The 23,191-nt window shown below is 37.5% G+C and overlaps 1 protein-coding gene and 1 pseudogene across 2 annotated transcripts in view; both read right to left on the bottom strand.

Moving 5' to 3' along the window:
- PHLPP2 (PH domain and leucine rich repeat protein phosphatase 2) overlaps positions 1 to 23,191 on the bottom strand; it is a 77,218-nt gene that overhangs the window by 36,474 nt on the left and 17,553 nt on the right. For both annotated transcript variants that reach the window (XM_006878629.1, XM_006878630.1), the window contains 2 exons: positions 22,804 to 22,937; positions 11,454 to 11,644 (listed from right to left, as the gene is read on the bottom strand). In XM_006878629.1, the coding sequence (XP_006878691.1) occupies positions 11,454 to 11,644; positions 22,804 to 22,937 (325 nt within the window). The remainder of the gene's footprint in view (positions 1 to 11,453; positions 11,645 to 22,803; positions 22,938 to 23,191) is intronic.
- Positions 2,698 to 3,818, bottom strand: LOC102852933 (annotated as a pseudogene).

The raw sequence follows: 23,191 nt of genomic DNA on the forward strand, positions 1-23,191 counted from the left end.
CAGAAAGTTGATTACTGGTTGTCTATAGCTAGGGGGATGGGAATATTATGGTTAAGTGGTACAAGGTTCCCTTCTGAAGTCATAAAAATGCTCTAAAATGGAAGTCACTGAATCTTCCATTTTAAGTGGATTAAATATATGTCAATCATATTCAACTAAACAAATCAAGCAAAGAAATACTAAACACTTGCACTGAAGTAATAGTAGGCACAGGGCGTAACTATAAGTAATTATTACTCTTGTAAGTTACAAAACAATCCCAATTTGGTAATTAAATATTTGTGGATTAAATATAGTCTAATAAAACAAAGTAAAGGCTCACAGAAGACTGTGGCAGGAGCAGTCTTATATATAAATAGAGAAGTTACGGAGGACCTCACTGAAAACACAGAACTGAGCCAAGACTGTTACTCCTTTCAAATTCACATCCTGCTTGAATATGAAGTGCTGGGCTAGATGCTATTTCTTAACTCCTCTAGGGTTGGGGTGGATAGGGAGTCAGAAGAGGTATATTAAAACTAGACCAGCTGTGTCATAGCTGACTTCATCCTCTGTGTCTACGAAATTTTAAAGCCGATGATTTTCTTCTGTGCACTTTTCTGAGACTAATTCATGCTATTCCAGGAGTCAATTACCGCCTTCTCCAGCCTGAAGGAATCTGGTAACCCACTTAGTTTGTCTTCCAAGTGAAATCTGTTTGTCCAGGAAGTCCTACTAGAGAAACTCTAAGAGAAAACAAACCATAGAGAGTACATTCGCTTGTTCATATAAATGATCAGGATTTCCCCTCCATATTTTCAAATGGGTCACATAATAACAGACCCCAAGAATGCATGATAATCTCCACATATTAGTTACGCTCTAGCTACGAGACACATGTACTGTCTTCAAGACTTCTTCATCAATAGCTAGGATATCAGGACTAATGCAGGAGACTCCTGTTAAGAGGTTAGTGCGAAGAGACACTAACCAAGCTTTTCAGTTCTATTGGAGCTCTGTGGTACAGTCAGTACAGAGAGAGCTGCAATGATAGCAGAAAGGACTTGTCTCTCTGGTGGTTCAAATCCATCAGCTGCTCCAAGGGAGAATGATGGGCAATCTCCTCCCGTGCTACTTACAGCCTCTGAAATGCCAGTGGAGGGTCAGCTCTGAGTCCGTTGTGGCTCGACAGCAATGACTTTGACTGACTTTACCAAGCTTGAAGAAAAAGGCAGGCACTTGCCCCAGCTGAGGTGGTATAAATTCACAGCACAATATCAGCTCTTTTTAAAGAACTTCTCCAATCAGCCATCCAAAATAGAATAATACTGTCTTTTTTAGGGAACTCCTGTGGCCTAGTGGTAAGAAGCTGCACTGAAATCCAAAAAAGAGTACTTCCTTTTGATAGTTTGTGGAACTATTTACATATTTGAACTGCATCTCACTTGGATGTGTCAAGCTAATGAAGCATAGTAAATCAGTTAGAAACTTAATATTTATAAATTATTAGGTATCTGATGTCAAGTGAAAACTAAGCCAAATAAAAGAAAGAAAAAAATACTTTGAGAAAAAAATTGTATTAAAAAGATCCACTAAATGCTTATTAAGTAAACCATTTATATTTGTTGTTACTGTGTGTTGAAGAGCTGGAACTGACTCACTACTGACCCTCCCGTGGGTTTTCAGAAGCAGTTCAAACGAAAGAAGACTGCTCATCCTTCTCCTGCAGAGCAGCTGGTGGATTTGAACCACACGCCTTTGAGACTGCAGTCCAGCTTCTTATCACTATAATAGAGACATGAGCACTCTCTATTTAAGGGGATGAAAATCTTTAGAAAAAAATGAGTGGTGATGTTTGTGCAACAATAGGGATAGATAATGCCATTGAGTATCAGCAACAATAAACATTAATCTACAAGTAGATGTATAGGTAATAAGTTAAGATAAACAAGTACGGATAAGTGACATGACGACACCCGTGGCCATACACAGGTTTGGCAGATATGGCTACATGCATATTGATGTATGCTGTATACATGAAAGGAAAAAACCAAGTAAGAATTAATGCCACTGAATCAAACATGTAAAAGCAGCTAAGATGTTAAGTTTCATGGTATATTTTGGATATATATATATTTTTTTTTCTTCCAAAATTCATTTTCTTGAAAAGATAATGGAATCTGTGTGACAGGGAAATTTGAAAAAGTATAAGAAAATCTATAGCATACGAGGAACGCTAAAATCCAGAACTGCAGGCGGACACTGGCCTCCCCAGCCTGGCTGTCCACACACGAGGAGCGTGTCACCAGTCTCTGACATCCGTGAGCCAGCACTGTTGATGGTCAGTCCATATGCTGTCATTCCGTCCTGTGGACACCAAGGCTCAGAACAGCCAAAGCCTTGGCAGGCCTGAGAGCTCACAGGCCTGGAGGAGGTCTGGACAGACGCCAAGAAGAATGGAGCAGCCGTTCTGCTGTTCCAGAAAGAGACTGTCCTGAGACATTGTCCCTCCAGGCAGGTCAAGGGCGCTCATATGGTGACTGATGCAACGTCCTACACCACAGAGAAGCGGGCAACCCCCACGCTGGGCTTTTCTTAATGGAAGCTCAGGAGGTCTGCCGTGTAAGAGTCTGGGCTGTCCTGAGAAACGCCCTTGGACTTGGTCCCTTCAGTGTCCTGTGGCCTCCTGCGACGGGCAGGCCCTCATCCTGTGTGTTCTCACTTGAGGGTCTTGCTGAGGTTGGAGAAGCCGACACCAACACAAGTCATCAGCACCTTGTCCCTGCCCTTGAGCTCATCGCCACACGGCTTGCTTTCAATTTTAAACATAATCTGGAAAAAGCTCTTCAGATGTCGCAAAAACTCTATCGTGTAAGGGGACAGTGGTCCCAGGAGGACTTTGGAAACGTCCTGCTGCCCGAGGGTCATGAGCAGCAGAGCCAGGCTCTGATTGGTGGAATCCACACAGCCGCCCCTGTAGATCTCCTCCAGAAGCAGCTTGGCACAGTTCCGGCCCAGATCCTCAGGAAGCACGACTGGGCCCTGGCCCTGAGGGTTGGAGGCCAACTCAGCACTGAGGAAGGTACCATTGGTGGTCTCAGCAACAAGGGTAGCCCAAAGCCTGGGGACTTCCCAGAGCCGGCCCCTTTCATGTGGTCTGTGTAGATATAGATGTCGGGGAGGAACTGGTTGAGGATGCTCCTTGCAGAGTCCACGATCAGGTTGGCTATCTGCGGGGACACACGAACGGAGTACGTCACTCCGTGGATACGCTTGATCTTCCCGGGGTCCGTGAGCTGAATGGGCTTCAGGGCCCTCTTGATCGGACATGAGAAAAGCAGTTCGCCGCCAGCTCCAGGGGGCATCCCCCACTGCACAATCTTTAGCTCAAAGGATTCGCCATCGATTCCAAACTGTTTCAATAGTGGGAGAGCCGTCGCTTTAAGAATGTCAACGGATGGGTCCACCTGGTCATTGGTGACGCCTCGCAGAACAGCCTTCAGCGAGTGCTTCATGAAGGGTGCCAGGCAGAGGAGGGCCTCCAGGTAATAGCCGATGCTGCGGAGGACGGTGCAGTCATGCTCCACAGAGCCGCCGTACAGGAGGCCGGGCTGGTAGTACAGGGTCGTGCCTGTCTGGCTTATTTCAATCCAAGAACCATTGGTGATCTTGTCCAGCAGGCGGATGAAGCTGGCTTCAAAATCTCGGAGGCCTGGGCTGTCGTCCCTGGCCCGAATCTTGCGGATCTTGACCGGGCGCCCGCTCAGCGTGGCCAAGACAAGCCGCTGGCGCAAGAAGTTGCAGCCCGTGTAGGCGAGGGAGTGCGCCGGGGCGGCCATGGGTACGTCCTCCGGGGCGCAGGCTTCGGAGGGGCGACGGCGTCAGCCGTGGCAGCGGCCAGTCTCCCTCCACGTGGTTTGGAACAGGAAGACGGAGCGACGAGACACCGGGTCAGAGGGGAGCGGAGCGGGGCTGGATATATATTTTTTATATATGCCATTAACATTAAATTTTTCTTCCACAGCAGTCTGTTGTGTGTGATATGCAGAACATACCCATTTTAATTCTGTATGCAATAAACTTACTTCAGCAATAAATTATTTCAAAAGAATGAGTGTCAAAATACAGAATCTTACTGAAATAACTGATATTACTATTTTATAATAATCTTTTCCTTCAAACATTGTCTTACACATATACACACAGAGACAAATGTGTCAAATACTGATAAAGCTTTTTAACTCCTCCACAGTGACAGTTCATTTTTCTTCTGAGTAATTTTGTTAACTTTTGTATGATACATGTTGAAAATGTATTATTACATACATTAAAAAAATCAGAAATATTAAATATATGCTTCTAAGTCTCTCTCAGGGAGGAGTGATAGGGAATGGCAAAGGACACACTGACAAAGAAGATTAATCAGAACTGGCTTTGACAAGCACTGTGGCATTTGGACAAGAACAAACTGGGAGGAGGGTAGAGAGAATAGTGCAACAATGAATGAATGGAAACCCAAAATCTCTGTAAATGTTTATGAAAATTAATAAAATATAATTATAGGAAAAAAAAGAAATATTAAATATATGCTTCTTTATTTTCCTTTATAGAAACAAATTATTTTCAAATGATTCTGTGCCCCAATAATTGTATGAGCATTCCAATTTCTCCCTATCCTGGCCAAACTTGTTCATCAGTCTTTCAATATTAGTCATTTCTTGTGTGACATGTAATCTCTTACAATTTTTACTTGCAGCCTAATCAAGCTGGAAATTTTTTTACATACTTGTCATTTGTATATCATCTTTGTTAAATGCTCTAGTCACATTTTTTGTCAAGTTTTTAAATGGGCTATTAATATTCTATTATTGTAAAAGATCTTTATATGCTCCATTTGCAAGTCTTTTTCACATAAGTTCCTACTGTTTTAATTTGATACTAATGTATCTACATCAATTTTCTGTTAGCTGCTGGATAGTATGTATTTTCATTCTTTCTCACCAAATTAGAGGTGTGGCCCTTGTAACATAACACTATAATACTGCAAATGTTGTGTCGAGTTGTTTGCAACTCATAGCGACCATAAGTACAACAGCTGTGTACTCTGCCCTATCTTGAGTCAATTTCATTGTCTCCGACACACCTACCCACAGTTACCGAGTCAATCCATCTCATCCAACAACAACACTTAATGGCACTGTTGTTGTTGCAAGTCAGTCCATCTCATCTGACACTAACACTTACTGGCATATTTTAGGGAGCTCTGGTTGATTAATACCCAAAGACGGCAGCTTCCTAGCAGTATGAATTCACCCGTGGTTCCATGGGAAAAAGATCAGCCATCTCCTCCCATGTTATTTATAGCCTCCAAAAATTCACAGAAGAGTAAGCTATGATTGGGCTTGAGTTGATGGCAATGAGTGAGTGAGTGATATATTTTATCACATTAATTTACCATGATAACTATTTGGCTCTTTTCACATTTTTTCTAACTTCTTTCAGTTACAGATTTTTCTATATTCCCTTTCGTCCTCTATTTTAAGTGCTTATTCGAAACATTTTTAAGTTCAAAACTGGCAATTAACTTTTCCAACAATATTAGTTGATTTTTTTAATTCTCAAAGAAATCCAAGACCAGGCCACACTTTTCCTTATGGATAAAACTATCATATCCTATAGCATGTCATTCATTCAGGGTTTGTTGTTGTATACCATTGTGTCAGAAAGGACACAGCGCTGACACTCCAGTGGGTGTTCGTAGGCAGTTAATTGTATGGGAGGAGATTGCTCATCTTTCTCTGTTGGAGGAGCTGGTGTATTCGAACTACGTTCCTTTGATATTGCAGTGCTGCTTCTTACCACTAGGCCACCAGAGGTCCCTTCATTCAGGGTAGTCTGAACTTTTTTAAAACACAAGAAAAAAGTTTAATTCTACAATCAACATTAAATTAAATATACCAACGTGTTTTATCAATTCCTGAACTTACTGTTATCTTACATCTCCCCTTTGAATTTACTTTCTTCTTTTTCTCTTTCATTAGATTTTGGGTGAGCATCCTTTAGAAATTTTCAGTGAGGCTATACAAGCTTTTAGTTTCTCTATGTAAGTTCAAGAAAATATGGCTGGATAGAAAAGTATAGTAATACTGCTTCTTTCAGCAATTCTGCAGTCTCTGGCAATCTGCCAGTGCCTGCTGTTGCAGATAAGTTTGTTGTCAGTGGTCGATCCTTTTGTAGGTAAGCTTTTTATTTCTGCAAGTGTTAATGATTTATTTCTTGTCTTTCATGTTCTGAAGCTGCACTACAGTAATGCAAATACAGATCTATTTTTATTTATTTCTTATTCATAAGGTCATTCTGAGTCATAATCAAGTCAATGGCAGATAATAATTCAATACCCAGTGTACTTTCAACCTGAAGACCTGTTCTTCCTTCACTTCTAGAAAGTTCTCGTTTATCTTTATATATCTTTTTTCTCTTCACTTTAAATCTCTTATGTTGATGTATAATGATGTGCAATTCTTCAATATATCAATTAATTATATTCAATTATTACTAGAACCTAGAAAAACAGTAGGGTTGTTTTTTTAAAAAAAAAAAAAGAAGTGTCATCCCAGGACTAGTACAAAGCTCCATAATGCTGGTACGGACATTGTTTTTCTACTTTGCACTCAGTCATTCCTGGCATATGCTTGTCAGTTCATAATCACCATATGACTGCTCCACTTCCAAGATGACTGTGTTCCATAAAGGAAGAAACAGCAGGGCAAAGGGCCAAGTCATAAAAGACTGGCTCATTTTAAAAGCACCATCACGAAACTTCTAGTTAATGAGCACACCTCGTTTTACTGAGCTCCACCTTACTGCATTTTGTAGACAAGGTATTTTTTTTTTTTTTTACAAACTGAAAGTTTGCGGCAATCATCCACACAGCAAGTCTAGCAGCACTATTCTTCTGACAGGTTGTGCTCTTTTCATGTTCTACGTCACATTTTGGTTATTCTCATAATATTTTAAACACTTTCATAATGTTATATCGTACACTTGAGGAGCTCTGGTGGGGAAGTGTACCATGGAAGTACACGACTAACTAAAAGGTCAGCAAATCTTTCCACTATTGCAATTCTCCTCCCAGAAAGGTTTACAGCCTCAGAAACCCAAAGGAGGGCCACTCTGAGTCAGAATCACTTTGAGGGAAGTGGATCTGGTTTTTAATACACATTTAGCAAACCACAATATAGTGGAAACACAACATTTTATGCACGAAGAAACCAAATATTTTTTGTGACCCCGTTTATTTTGCTATCTGGTTTTATTTCAGGGGTGTGGAATTGAACATGTCCTATCTCCAAGAAGTATCTATCTTCTCACTAGCCACAATGAGCTGCAGAAACAACTGGACGATAGAATTTCTGATCTGCACATACTGCTACTCTGAACAAAATTCTACTGTATTCAGGTGGAAAAGACGTATTTCAAAATTCACTAATTTTATCTTTGTGTCTTACTAAGAAACTGTATTTTTATTTCCAATGTTGTAATACACTATTCCACATTCATTTCTGCTTCACAATTTCTTTTCTGTATATCCTTTTATTCTTTTTCTCTCTTTTTTTCTTTTATTTTATAAACATCTCATGATTTTTTAATTTAAAACTTTATACACTTTTTAAAATTGTGATTTTAGTGAAACTTGACAGGGAGACTGATTTTCATTCATTCATACACACACATTTTCCTCCTTCTCCCACTCACTTTGTAATGCTTGTTTTGTTCCAGATTTTTAACTGTCACACATACAATGTCCAACTGTCCATTCCTTTTAGTCCTTCCCTTCACCTATTCCAGTGCAGTATCCATGCTTTTTTCCCCTCTCTCCCAACCCCAACTGTATCCATCCTATTGTATTGAAGCACATCAATTTTAAATTAATTTCAGGATTTTCATTTAGATCCATTTCAATTCAAAATGAGTTAATCTTCTGGTCATCTAAGGTGCAACTATTGGTTTCTCCCTGTCTGGAACAAAGAAGGAAGAAAAGCAAACATGTACAGACACTATTAGTTCAAAAGACTAATGGACAGTTTGAACCTTAATAGACTAATGACTGCTTGAACCTTAATTTTCATGACCCTAAAACTAGCAGAACTAGATGGTGCCCAGCTTCCACAGCTAGGCACTCTAAAGGTCCTGGAGAGAGAGGGGGGAAATATGTAATAAAACTTAAAAACATAAAACTGACCAGGCTCACTGGTCTGAAAGAGATCAGTGCACCCTCTAAGACTCTGCCTTAGTTCTTAGTCACCCTTTCAATCAGAACAAAACTCACCCCAGTGACTCAACTTTCAGTTAAATGATGGGCCTAAAAGTTGAACAATAAAACCAAGGAGGCACTCATTCCTTACAAGACCCAACCAAGTAAGGCCGAAAGCACAGCATTTGCCCCAGTACCAAGAAAGCAAAAGGATTAATGGAAATGAGATATAAAAGGAATGAAGTAGGATAGTACAGTACACTGTGGATATTGTAATTAATGTTGTCAGACAAAATGTATATGAATTGTGAATGGAAAATCAATTTGCTTGTAAACATTCACACAAATCAGATATACACACAAAATAAAAGTTGTAAAGTGAGTTTATCTCCTGATTGCTGTAGATGTTCATTCTTAACAATACTTTTTAAAGTGAAAGTTAACAAATTGTATTAGTTTTTCATTTAAGCATTTGCACACATTTTATATTCATTACAAATTATTAACGTAATTAATTATATCATCTGATTAATTCTTTACTGTATATTGTATTTCTTTCACTCAACTTATTTATTCGGGAAGCAGGAGTGGCATCCACTTCCTAAACAACATGCATCCAAAAACTCTATGAACTTTGATAAATGTTGGTAGTTGTAGAGGGGCTTTAGGCCTTTTGTTCATAGGGTTGCTATATGTCGTGCTTGACTTGAAGATGATCAACAACAACAACAAAAACTTATTTATTAATTTTCACTACAATTGTCAATCCCTTCCTATCCCTGATAATCATTCAAAAATTATTCTAAATGTATGCAAACATTTCCTGGGCTTTTTATAAAGGTAGTCAATAGATATTTGTTTTTGTTATAGTCCATTAAGTTTAAACTGACTCATAGCTGACCCTTGAACAGGTTTCTTTTCTTTCTTTTTTTTAAGCTTCACGAATTTGCGTGTCATCCTTGCGCAGGGGCCATGCTAATCTTCTCTGTATCGTTCCAATTTTAGTATATGTGCTGCCGAAGCGAGCACTTGAACAGGTTTTTAGAAGCTATAAATCACATAGGAGATCCCCCATCTTTCCCCTGGAGAGCAGCTGGTGGATTCAAACCGCTTGGCTTTGGGTTGGCTGAACAATTCCTTATCCACTAGGCCACCAGAAGAAGTTTTTTAAATTTGGGTTAAAGGTTCATTTTACTGAGAGTTCATTCTCTTTCTTGCTTTGTCTTCCAGTTCCTCTCTACCAACTTCAACTCCTATCATCCCTCACCCCTTTCTAGAAATTCTACTTAACTTTTACATTTTCCCCTTCAACCTCTAAAACCAGAACCAGTCACGTATATAGAGGTGGGTTACCGTCCCATGGTTGATACTAAAATTATACACAACCGTTCATTAAGTCACTGGGTACTGGGTTTACTTCCTGGTCACAGGCTGTATACCTGAATCTTCCCACCTGCCTAGGACTGCAGTTAGCAACAAGCCTTAGCTATAGTCATTGCTAGCAACTATTTTTCCCCCAGCCTTCTTTTAAGAGGAAAAAAAATATCACCATAGTCTCTGGCATCAAGTAATCATCTTGTCCAACATTATGATATAGATAAAGACATCCTTTTTATCTATTTATTTTTACCATATATCTTATTTATATTGCTGTGAATTCGGTATAAAGACTAAAGTGCGCCTGACTTAAGTCACAGTACTTTTAACTGCTTCATATGAATATGAAAGAACACTAAAAAAGAATTGATTCCTTGGAATTGTGGTGTTAGCAAAGAGTCCTGCACTGACCATAGACTGTTCAAAGTATAAACGATCAGTTTGGGAAGAAACGCAGCCACAGTGCTCCTTAGAGGCAAGGACAGTGAAACTTTGTCTCATATACTACAAGCATATGAAGGGCCAATCCTTGGAGAAGTAGAGGATCAGTGAAGGAGAGGAAGACCCTCAATGAAATGGCCTGGCACAATAACTCCAACAAAAGTCTTACGCACACTGGAGATCAAGAGTGTGCCACAGGATTGGGTAGGGTTTCAGTCTTTTGTCTATAGAATTGCTCTGAGTAGAAGTCAACTTGATGGCACCTAACAATAACAACAACACTTAAAAGTATGCAGTCACAATCATTCCATCTCGTAATGCTATTGTATCTAGATTGCATTATAATATTCAAGTCTAAATGATAAGAACAGTAGAAGTGGAATTGTGTAGTCTATGGCTTAGCAGATTCAGCACTGGGATGCAAACTGAAAAGCTGGCAAGTTCAAAGCCAGCAGCTGTTCTGCAGAAGAAAGATCAGGCAGTCTGTTCCCACTATGATTTACATCCTTAGAAACCCAACAGAGGGTTTCCAAGCGCTGGAATTGACTCGAAGGCAGTGGGGCTAAGTTTGGTTTTATAAATAGAGATATATCTGTTTAAAGTAATCTTGATCAATTTATTAGCATCTCAATTTATTTTAACTTTTTATTGTTGAGTTGAAAGCAAATTTGGTTTCTTTTCAACAATCCATACTCGTGATGATTCATGACTGATTACAATCCCTAGATTAATAACCTTTCTACTTGCTCCTTGTGTTTCCTATTTTATTCATTCTTTTTTCTCACCTTTTCCTGCCTTCTGAGCTTTACCTCTGAGCAAATGCTGTGCTTCTGATCTTGCCGGATTGATTGTTATAAGGAGTGAACTCTTTTTCTATGATGGTGAAGTCTCTTTCTCTAGATCAAAAAGTAGCAAATCCTCGCTTCCGTGCTTCCCTGGTTGCTGGAAAAGGGTTTATGACAACCCGAGACTCTGAATTTTAATCAAAAGGGGCAAAGAGAAACTGTGGAGAATCTATTTTGATGATAGATACTGGCAACTACTTCTGGTTGTCAGATGTGGGTTTCAGTGGTAGCATTCTGTCTATTCTCAATGTTGCAGGAAACAGCATCTAGTGCCCAGAAACAGAGGCAGGGGTGTCCTCAACAGGCCCATTCTTGTGTAGCATTATGGGCATGGTGAGGCCCTCCCAGAGAGCCTGGAGAGAACAAGCCTTTCTTGCTTAAATCAGACTGAGTTGGTTTCTCTTATGTAAGCCTAAATACTCTAGAAAACGAAAATATTAAATCTTTAATAATTCATGTTAAGTCTCTTTAAAAAGATGGAAAACGGCTATGAGAGTACATGAGGCAGTTTAACTGAGAGAATCAAATGAAGAATAACTCATCCTTATGAGTCTTACCTTTCCCCCAACCAGAGGCAAAATGTGCATCTTTCCAGTCTGACAATCCTTCACTGAAGAAACAATGAGGCAGGTGCCACAAAGAACAACTAGGCGTTCAGCCCACTTATGCAGCTGGGTCTTTCCCTTGCGTACATTATAGATGCCAGACAGAAGGATTCGGTCCAGATGATCCATCTGGCATGGTTTTTCTGTAGAGAAAAAAAAAATCCGAATTCACCATTAAAGTGGTGTAACTAAAACCAGTAATAACCTCCAAAACCTCATTGTCACTGAGTAGGAATCGACTCATAAATGACCCTCCTATTGGGTTTCTGAAGCTGCATGAAAAGAGACTGTTCCTCTTTCTCCCTTGGAGATGCTCATGTATTCAAACCACTAGAGAGGGTCTCATTACACAATGGGTTTGCAGCACAACTCCTAAGGACTAAGGCATCAAAGCTTCAAAACAGTACAAGGACACTTCGAGAAAAAGACACTATAACACACTAAAATTCAGCAACCCCATTCATAAATATAAGTAAGCAATCAATACTAGTATTAGAAAATAAGATTTGGCCCTAAAATATTATTCATCACTAAAGTTGTATGGGGATTGCTTGTGAAATTTAGCCTATGAACATTTTACTATGGATGCCATTGTTATCCTTTCTTTTGACAACCAAATTTTCTGTGTATATGTTGTTATGTGCCATCAAGTAACCCTATGAACAACGGCTCTGAACTTTGCTTATCCTGAGCCAACCTCACTGCCTCTGACACTCCTGATCCCAGGGGCACAGTCACTGTGTCAATTCATCTCATCCGGGGGTCTTCCTCTCTTGTGACGACCCTCTCCCCTTTGAAAAATAATGTCTTTAAGTACTGGTCTTTCCTGGAAACATACCCAAAGTATGTGAGAAAGTTCCAAAATCCATGCTTCCAAAGACCAACCTACTTTCACCCTCTCCAGGACAGACCCATTTAATCTCTTGGCAGTCCATGGTACAGTTCAATACTCTTCTCCAGTACCACAGTTCAAAGCCATTAATTCTTCTGTCATCCTCAGTGCATAGCTAAATGCCTTATATTGCACTGAAGGCTCTGAACAATCTGGACTTAAATTATCTGTGACTCAGAGAACATGGGTGGAATTTCTAATTTCCCACATAGGCTCTTTTTTCCATTTCTACTTACTGAAATCCTGTCAATTTTTAAAGAACTAATTCAAGTATTACCTTTCCAGACTTCCCTGAGTTCTAGATATGGCTTTGATTTGTCTACAAAGGAACACTAAGTGAGAACTTCTCTATCAGGACACAAAATATACAGGTACATTAATTAAAAGTTTTGTTAATACATAAGACAAATAGAGCAATATAATAGAAGAGAGCACAGAAATAGATTTGGCCTTGAAAAGTAGTTTTAACAATAGTAATCATTTATCAGTCGGAAAAATACAGATTATTCTATAACGCTTTAGGACAACTGCTTACCTATAGAGAAAAAAAATTAATGTTAAAACTCTATCTCAAAAAAATGTATTTTATATACAAAAATATTGAAGGAATACAGAATGTTTGTCACCTAGGACAGTGAAACGTACTCAAATGCATTAAAGAAAAAGGTTAATGAATGACTACATGAAAAATTAAAAGCCTCTACATGTAAGATACAATTAACAAAACTTTTTAAAATTAAAAGCTAAGAAAAAAAGTATCACGAATAAAGTATCCAAATGTAAATATTAAGAATATATTCAGAAATCTTTTATATTAGTATGATAAAAGATAAAACAGGCACAAAAACATGAATGAATCCTTCAAAAGCCCCTAAACAGCTAATGAAAATATTAAACTATTCCAGCAATCAGGGAAGCAAACAATAAAGCAATAAGATTATTTTACAGAACAAATCTGTGAAATTGAAAGATTTAGTAATACTGAAAGATGATGATATGGACAAGGATATTCTGGTACATTACTACCCACTGCTATAGAGTCAGTTCTGACCCTTAGTCACCTTCTATCAGGTTTCCAAAGCTATAAATCTTAACGGGAAGAGACTGTCCATCTTTCTCCCTTGGCACAGCTCGCAGACGCCAAGCGTTGACTTTGGTGAACGGCACAGCTCATTATGCAGTGTATCACCAGATCCCCTTGATATACTCCTATGGGATCTAATGTGTTCAGTTGTACTTGTACTATTAACGCTCTAAATGTACAAATATGAAGTATGTATATCCTATGATTAATTATTTCATGTTAAGAGATCTACCATAAAGAGAATCACAAGAGAAAATGAAACTGTAAAACTGGTTATAAAATGTCCATGGGTGAAAAAAAATTATAAAGATCAAGAGCAAATGATATTTATATATAAAACAAAACTATATATTACTTAAAGTATGTACTACATTGGAATGAAACTTAGAACATTCTGAAAGGAGATAAACGAAATTGATAATAGTGATTATATATGAAGCAGTAAATGGCTTTAATTATGACAAAATGAAAGCATCACAGCAAATAACTACATACATCACATGCATAACAAAAGCCAAAAAAAGGTTTAAAGGGAAAAATGAACAATAACTACAAATGTTAAAAATTAACATACGCAACCAAAAAAGCAGTTGTATTTAGGATGGTGGGATATTTTTCTAATATGCTGTTACAATTGCCTTTTAAAAATAAAGTTCAAGATGTGCATATTAAGAGATATACTATTTTTCACAATTTGGAACAAAGATTAATTTTAACAATGTTATCTAATGTTGGCAAAAGTGAAGAGAAATGAATATTCTCAAATTCTGTTGATGAAAAAAATGTTAAGTAAATGTAGGAACTGTCTATTTATTCTAAATATACTTAGTCGAACTTTTAAATATATTGTCTAGTACTGACTCAAAAACTGTACTTGTATGAATGACATTCTCCTTCCTCCACCCTAAAGGCCTATTAACATTTTTACTTTTCTAATAATGATTTCCTTGCTTTCTTCATAAACACATATAAGCAATCTGCATTAGTTACAATTTAAATTATAATAGGCTAACATCACTATGAAAATAGTAACAACAGGACTGTAACAGTATCAGAGAAAGACAAAATGACTTCTCTCTTAGAGGCGGGTACTCAGGCTGCCAGGGTACAGGACTGTCATGCAGAAACTAAGGCTGAGGGTGACTCTGACATTTTCCAACACATGGAATCAAGCACTGCTCTCATTATGCCAACCTGGCTCACAGAAGAAGAACACTGAGAAGCACGCGCAGGAGGTTTTAGGTACCAGATGTAGAAGCAGCATACATCAATTCTATTCCATCTCATTGAAGAAAATGTGCATTTCGAACTGCACAAAAGGCTGGGAAATGAGGGGTAGCTCACAAGTCATGAACTCATGTATTCCGTTGCTTTGGAAGAAAGGAACTTAATAAGCCTCAGAGCCCGAATTTATGGCATAGACTATCAAAGTCCACAAACAACAGAATACAGATGAAATAAATAGTACCTCCTAAAAAATAAGTCAACAAAAAGAAATCTATAGATGGAGGGGAAAAATTTACAATGTATCTAACTGGGACTTAACTTCTAAATTTATGGAAGACTTCAACACACCAACAATGACAACAACAACAACAAAACCCCAAATAATTACTTTTTTAAAAAAAAAAAAAAAGAGGCAAAGAACATGAACAGGTATTTCACCAAAGCAGACATTCAAATGCCTAATACACACATGAAAATATACTTTGGATCAATAGCCATTAAAACGAAATTAAACCTGTTGCCATCAAATCTATGCTGACTCACAACAACTCTGTAAGACAGAGGAGAATGACGCAGTTCCAAAGCTGTTTTCTTTACAGAAATAGATAGCCACATCCTTCTCCTGCAGAACAGCTGGTGGATTTGAACCACCAACTTTTCAGTTAGCAACTAAGCACTTTAATCATTGTGCCAGTATGGCTTCCTAGAGCGATGTAAACCAAAGCTAAAATGTCTCATTCCAGCAACAATGGCAAAGGTTCAAAACAAATAAAAATGCTGTGAGGCTAGGGAGAGATTATGTATGTATGTATGTATGTATGTATGTATATATGTATGTATGTATGTATGTATATTTTCAGCCTTTTGAGTTGTGGTGCTGGAGAAGAATAATGAATATACCATGGACTGCCAAGAGAACAAAAAGGTCTGTTCTGGAGAGGGTGAAATCAGTTTGCTCCTTGGAAGCAAGGATTTTTTTCCCCCTTTCTCTTTTTTTCATTCATTGTTGCACAATTCCCACAAACCCCTCCCCTGGAGGCAAGAATTTTGAAGCTCCATCTCACTTACTTCGGGCATGTCACCAAGAGGGATCAGTCCTGGGAGGACATCATGCTCAGAAGGGTAGAGGGCTGGGACAGGAGAAGAAGATACTAGATGAGATGGATTGACACAGTGACTGTGACAATGGGGTCAAGTGTGTCAGAGACTGTGCTGGTGGCTCAGGATAGGACAAGGTTCAGAGTCACTGTCCAGAGTGTCAATATGGGTCATCTCAACAGAACATAACAATACCAATATAACAACAATATCAACATAATAACAATATTATACTTGTTGGAAAGGTGGAGGGTTGGCAAAGAGGAAGATCTTCAGTGAGATAGGTTGACACAATGACTGCAGCAAGGTGCTGGAGGACACACAAATGTTAGAGATAATCAGGATGGAGCAGGATCAGCCAAGGCTCAGATCTGTTGTTCATAAAGCAGCTTTGAGTCATACCCTACTTGATGGCACATAACAACAATATTCCTGTCAATTTAAAATGAGCACATAGCTGACCTCCAGTGACTTTTCTCAGGCTGTAAATCACACAGGAGGAGACTGCCTCTCTTTCTCCTACAGAGTGGCTAGTAGATTTGAACCAGCAGAGAAGTGTCACCTTTCAGTTAGCAAAACATCTCCCTAAGGATTACGCCACCTGTCTCTGCCTGAGGTACTACATAACTCTAGTAATGAGAGAACACACCAAGTTTAAGTTGTCCGAACTTCAGTCCTCATGTTACTCTAGCTAAGCTTTAGGGTATATTCCCAGTAGTGGAACTGCTGGGTCAAATGGTATTCCTATTTCCAACTTTTTGAGAAAGCGCCATATCACCTTCCAGAGTGGCTGCACTATTTTACACTCCCACCAACAATGGATAAGGGTTCCAGTTTCTCCACAACCTCGCTAGCATTTGTTGTTTGCTGGTCTGTTGAATTTTGCTATTCTTACTGGGGTGATGATATCTCATAGTTGTTTTGATTTACAACTCTCTTAGAGCTAGGAATTTTGAACATTTATTCATGTGCTTGTTAGCCATCTGAATGTCTTCTTTTCTTCTTTGGTGAAGTGTCTGTTCATATCCTGTGCCCATTTAGCGACTGGGTTGTTTATCTTTACCTTGTTGTGGTGGTTACTCTAGCTAAGCTAGTGACCACTCTACCTACCCAATGGAGCTTTAGTGGCCTAGTGGTAAGAAGCTATGTTACAATCCCAAAGACACATGGTTCAAATCCACCAGCTGCTCCACAGAAGAAGGACGGGCAATCTCCTTCTGTGTGATTTACAGCCTCTGAAAACCTACTAGAAGTTCAGCTACAGCTTGGTTCCAGCTTAAAGGAACATAACAATCAACCCAATCCTTTAAGTTCTTTGCTTCAAAGAGAACACTTAAAAATATCTTTCCTATAATAATTAAAAAAAAAGGGAATTTAAATAGAATTGGTGATCATTCATCTCTGAATGTCTGGTAAAATTCAGCTATGCCCGTCTGGGCTAGGCTTTTGTTGCTGTTGTTGGAACCTGACCCTCTGGTGGGTTTTCAGAGGCAGTTAACCACTGACGGGGAGGTTTCCCATCCTTCTCCCGCAGAGCTCCAGGTGTACTTCAACCGTGAGGCTTTGGGATTGCAGCACAACTTCTTGCCACTAGGCCACCTGAGTTACTTTTTCTTTCTTTTTCTTTTTTTTTTTAAGGGAGTCTTCTTATAACCTGCTGAATTTCTTCTTTTGTAATGGGTCTGTTCTAGTGTTCTACCTCTGTCTGTGTCAGTTTTGGTAGGGTATAGGATGTAAGTTTTACTTTTGGTGGCATTTCTTAGTAACTATTTCTCTCACATAACCTTTGCTAATTTAGCTTTTTATGGATGTTTAAGTTATTGACAGGTATTATAATTGGTTGTACATCTTTACCTTTACCCAATGCCATTTTCCCTTCACTGTTAAATGTACCCTCCCTCCACTTTCTACCTCTGTTATTCCCTAATAACCACTAATAAACTTTGTTCTCTTTTTAAAAAAAAAGTTTATCTTTCCTGGTTGTCTCTATTATTATATTACTTGCAGCTAGAAGAGAAAAAAGGGTGAGAGGGAAGCATACTTTTGCTGGTAGCTTTAAGGTTTGTTTACAAACTCTTTGATATTTCTCCCTTCAAAAGGCAGAACCAGATTCTCTTCTCTCAAATGTGTACTAGTGTTAAAAAACAACAACAACAAAAAACTGGACTAGTGAGTACGTAGTGAGTGACTCACTCCCAGCAAAGCGAATGTGGTGGAAATGATGGTAAGTTACAGAGGCAAGGTTATAAAACACACTGAGATGTGTATGTGTGCACATGCTTGTGCGTCTTCCTCTCCTTTCACTCACTAGGACACCAGCAGCTATGTTAACAGGCAGTGAGGCAGTCCTCTGAGAGAGTGACATGTGAAGAACTGAGATTTCTTGTCAATGGCTGGCAAGGAACCACGTCTTTTTATCAAAAGTCATCTCTAAATGAATCCTTCAGCCCCAGTCAACCCTTCAGATGACTGCAGACCCAATCCACAGATTGACTGCCATCTCAGAAGAGCCAGAATGAGCAAGCTAATTTGCTCCTTGACTTTTGATGCAAGAAATCATATGACATAATATGTATCACCACTTTAAGTTCTGGGACTATTTGTTATTGATTTAATAAGCAGATAATGAATGTTGCGGACAGCCAATATTTTTTTAAATATCTAATTTTTGTACCTTAAGCTTTTGGTATCATATGCACATACTGTCTGTTTTCAAAACAAGTTATCTTTAAAAACTTCATTTCCAAACATGAATTTCCTGAGTCAAATGATACTAGTTTATCCAACTAAATTGTAAAGTTCTCTGTTTATGACTCAAAAATATATAATTATGACAAATTATTTTTTAAGCTCTAGTAGAAATAGCCCCCTGAGGGTTAATAAGATCCAGTACATGCTCTCATTTATCAGACAGTGGTTAAAAACCAAACAAAACGACCAAAATCAGAACTGGTCATTTTCATGAGTAAAAGGAAGCTCACATTTAAAGACTCAACTTTCGAATGGAATTAAAATGCAGAATGAAGAACTCAGGCTCAATCATAATCAAATAACTAGCATGTTACTGTTTCAAGGTAAGTGTATGCATGCGTGCACTTATTTTAAACCCAGTTTTATAATAACAGGTATTGTATTATTTGTCATAGTCTTAAATCTTAAAAAGATTTTCCCCTCATATTTAGATTCAACCTGGGAGGATTGGTTTTATATATCTCTTTTGGCACTTTTTAAATCTCATTCAAGAGATATATTTATTAACTTATCTTTTTTTCTACATGAAAAGTAGCATACATTTTTTAGTATGCCTTATTTTCTTTTTCACTTAATTGATATAAAAATAACTCTTATTTCCATTTACAGAAATAATTTCTTTTTTTTAAGGACTTCACAATCTTTTTCATGGCCTGGGTGATAGATGATACATTTTAAATACAACTATTCTGTAATTTAAACTGGTGTCTCAAAGTCTAGTTCATAGGTGGTGCCACTGGATCATAAAGCTTTTCTTTATTGGACAAGAAAAAAGGCATGACATCATTTCAAGTATATATTGCAACTCAGTTCTGATACTTGTCTGACAGTCTCATCAAAAGGACTGTCACAAAATACAAACATACATGTACAGTTAACTTAAGACACAATCTATATCCTAACTCTGCACTATTTATATTTCCTGAGAAAAATACAGGAAAGGCTCAATGAGCCATATTAAGGAACTACGTGTCACAAAACAATAAAATTGTGACAAAAAATATAAATAAAAGCTTCTATAAAGAACAATGATTAAGAGTCACTTTTCATACTGTAAAAGTTGTTACAGATATTAAAAACAGGAACACAAACTTCTACCAACAATATTCTTCACAGTATTATTCACAATAGTAAGAAGGAAGAAACTACCCAAGTGTCTGTCAACGAAAGAATCAATTAACAAAATGTGGTACCTAAGGAAAATGGATTATTTAGCTTGAAAAAGGAACAAGATTCTAATGCTTGGATGAACCTGGAAAACATTATGCTAAATGAAAAAAGCTAGGCACAAAACAACATAAATTGCAGAATCCTAATATATAAAATATCCAAAAGAGACAAATGCATCAAGTTAGAAAGCAGATTAATTACCATAGGCTGAAGGGCTGAGAGTATAGGGAACTACCGCTTAGTAGATGTGGAGCTTCAATGTTGAGAAACAACCTTTGAAAATAAATAATGACTAAGTGATGATGACTGCACAACATTGTCAAAGTGATTAATGTCACCTGACAATGGTTAAAATGGCAAATGTTATGTTGTGGTATTTTATAATTAACAATAAATAAGACCATGTCAAACGAACAAGCAAAAAGAAGTACACAAAACTAAAACAAGTAATTTTGAATCTTAGTGAATGGATATGGCCCTTAACACTAATAGTTCACTGTTAGTTAACACTAATAATTTAACCATTCTGGTTCAACTATTTGGAAAGTGAGTCAGGTTACAATGAATAAGCTAACAGTTCTATGCTTCGGTTTTGTCATCTGTAAAATTGGACTGACAATTCCTACTGCACAAGTCTAGTTGCAAATGAGATAATTCATACTCACTAAGTATTACATAGAAGGCATTCAATAAATGTCACTTAGTAGTATTAGTAAAATATGGATTAGTTGAAAAGTAGCTACATCATACACAAAAACTAACATAAAGAGTATCAGAGAAAAACTTGGGGCAAATTTAGGAGCTCTAATCTATAGCATAAATAAACTACCAAATACAACAAAGCACACAAAAAAATCAGCAAAGGATAAACTGGATGACTGTGAAAATTAAATCCTGGTGAGCTCTGGTGGCCTAGTGGCAAGAAACTGCACTGCAATCCCAGAGATACACGGTTTGAATCCACCAGATGCTCTGCTGGAAAAGAAGGGACAATCTCCTCCTCTACCAGTCAGATCCAATTTGATGGTGTACACACACACACACACACACACACACACACACACACACACATTAAATCCTTATGTGCATAAAAAATTTCTCCAAAAGAATAAAAAGAATATCTATAGTACTGGAAAAAATATCTTGGAATAATATAGCTAAGAGATGGCGAAATTCTAAAACATACAGAAAACACTTAACACCTCAAAAACAATAAAAAGACAACTCAATCACAAAATGTAATGGCACTTCACTAAAGATGACATTTAGATGGCCAAAAAACATATGAAGAAATGCTCAAAATCATTAGCTATTATGTTGTTGATACTGTGTGCTGTTCAATCAGAATACACTAACAGCTCACCTTCCAAGAGCTTTTCAGAGGCTGTAAACTGCACTGGAGAAAACTGCCCATCTTTCTACCATGGAAAATTTGGTGGATTCAAGCCACTTGCCTTTGGGTTGACAGTGACTCCTTTCCATTAACTCCTTACCATTAAGGCTACCACAACTCAATGTCATTAACTATTAGAAGCAAATGTAAAATCAAAGCAAATGTAGTATCATCTCACTCCAACAACAACAACAAAGTTAGATAAGACCATAAACAACAACATCTGCTAGAGACAGAACCCACAGTCTTCAGAGATGAACTCTCAGGCACGGCTGGTGGGAATGCATGTTACAAATCCCACTACTAGGGGGGATATATATATATATATATATATATAACATGAATAAATATATGCACACTTATATTTATTGCAGCATTATTCACAATAGCAAAGAAATGGAAAAAACCCAAGTGTCCATCATGGATGAAGGAGCTATGAAACATTCACACATGGAGTATACACAACAAAGAAAAAGAATAATTACTTGTGAAATACTGGATAGGATGAATGAATCTAGAGGACATTGTGCTGAGTGAAATATAAGTCTGTCACAAAAAGACAAAACTGTGTAAGCCTACTATGGTAAAAAGTGAAAGAAAAGTTTACGTAATCATTCTAGTATGGTTAGCAGGGAGGGGAAGAGAGAAAGGAGAATAAAAATTAATAAATAGAAAAAAACTAAACTTAAGCTGAGTGAAGAGAAAGGCAATACAGAATAAATGGACAGAGACCCTGTGATTATTGTTATAAAATTAAGTGTATGAATTATTGAAAAGCCAATATGCTTTGTAAACTTTCAAATTACAATAAAAAATTAAATCAATAAAAGAGTATCTGCAAAGCCATGTCAGAGGGTATGTTAGTCTAACTTCATCATCAGAGGTCCCCAGGCGGTACAAAAAGTTTGCACTTGACTGCTAACCTCTAATTCAATCCTACCCAGGGTCCTACGGGGGGGGGAGCCTAGTAATTTGTTTCGCCTTAAGATTATAGCCAAGAATGCCCTCTGGAGCAGTTCTACTCTGAAACACATGGGACGGCCAAAGATCAAATGACTCTACAGCAAGTAACAACTTTATTATTAAAGGGATCCAGTGAAAAACGGTCTATATGGGAAAAGTAAAAGAAACATAGAAAGAGAAGAACCAGTTAAAAATTCTAACTTTAAAATATACTAGACTTAGGGAGGAAAATATACAACAATGAATAAATGGAAATCCAAATTCTTGATAAACTTTCATTAAAATATTAATTAAAATAAATTTTTTAAATCTACTAGACTTACAGAATTTAAGCTAGTCTATTATTATTATACAGAAATTTGATATATTCATTAAATATCAAGTTATATATGACAATTAATACCTCCCTCCCCTCTAATATTACTACCAATTACCAGAGAGAAGTCCATGAGCTTTAACAGGACATAAGCTAACTATTTAGATATAACATATTTCGAATAAATTGAAAAATAAAAGAATGAAAATGGAAGGTGGTTTTACCCCAATAATTCTTTTTCTTCATCTCCCATCTCCTGTTTTTGTTTGAGTTTTTAAACTAAATTAGTTCAACTGGCTTAAAACTAGGATTAGCCAAATGCTTTTAAAAAGCTTCTGTCTAGAGGCAGAAATGATTACATTTTTAAAAACAGTTAACATATTTACAAAGCCAATGGAAATTTCTTACCACCATAAAATCGGATCATACAGCCAAGGTCAGGGTTTGCTGCCTCCTCCTGTATGCGCACTGGGTCATCAAAGCCCAGCCTGGATAAGTAATCATACACAATCTGAAGAGGTCGTTCCGTAGGTTCCAGTCTCCTGCTCATACAATTAAAAAAAAAATAATAAATTAGACAGTTATAAAAATTAGTCAATTACAAAAAAAGTCTTTGAATATTTTTATACTTGTATACTGATTTTTAAAATGTCTTTATCAATATCTTCTTTAATATCATGATACAACTAACATAAACAAATGGTTCTCAAGTTTTTTTGTCTAAGGTTCCCTTCATATTTTTTGAGAATCCAAAAGAGAATTGATTTGGGGCTCTCTGATGACCTAGTGCCAAAAG

The sequence above is a fragment of the Elephantulus edwardii genome, unplaced genomic scaffold, assembly GCF_000299155.1.
Source record: "Elephantulus edwardii isolate Elephantulus edwardi_28Jun2011 unplaced genomic scaffold, EleEdw1.0 scaffold00001, whole genome shotgun sequence".
NCBI classification, from domain to species: Eukaryota; Metazoa; Chordata; class Mammalia; order Macroscelidea; family Macroscelididae; genus Elephantulus; species Elephantulus edwardii.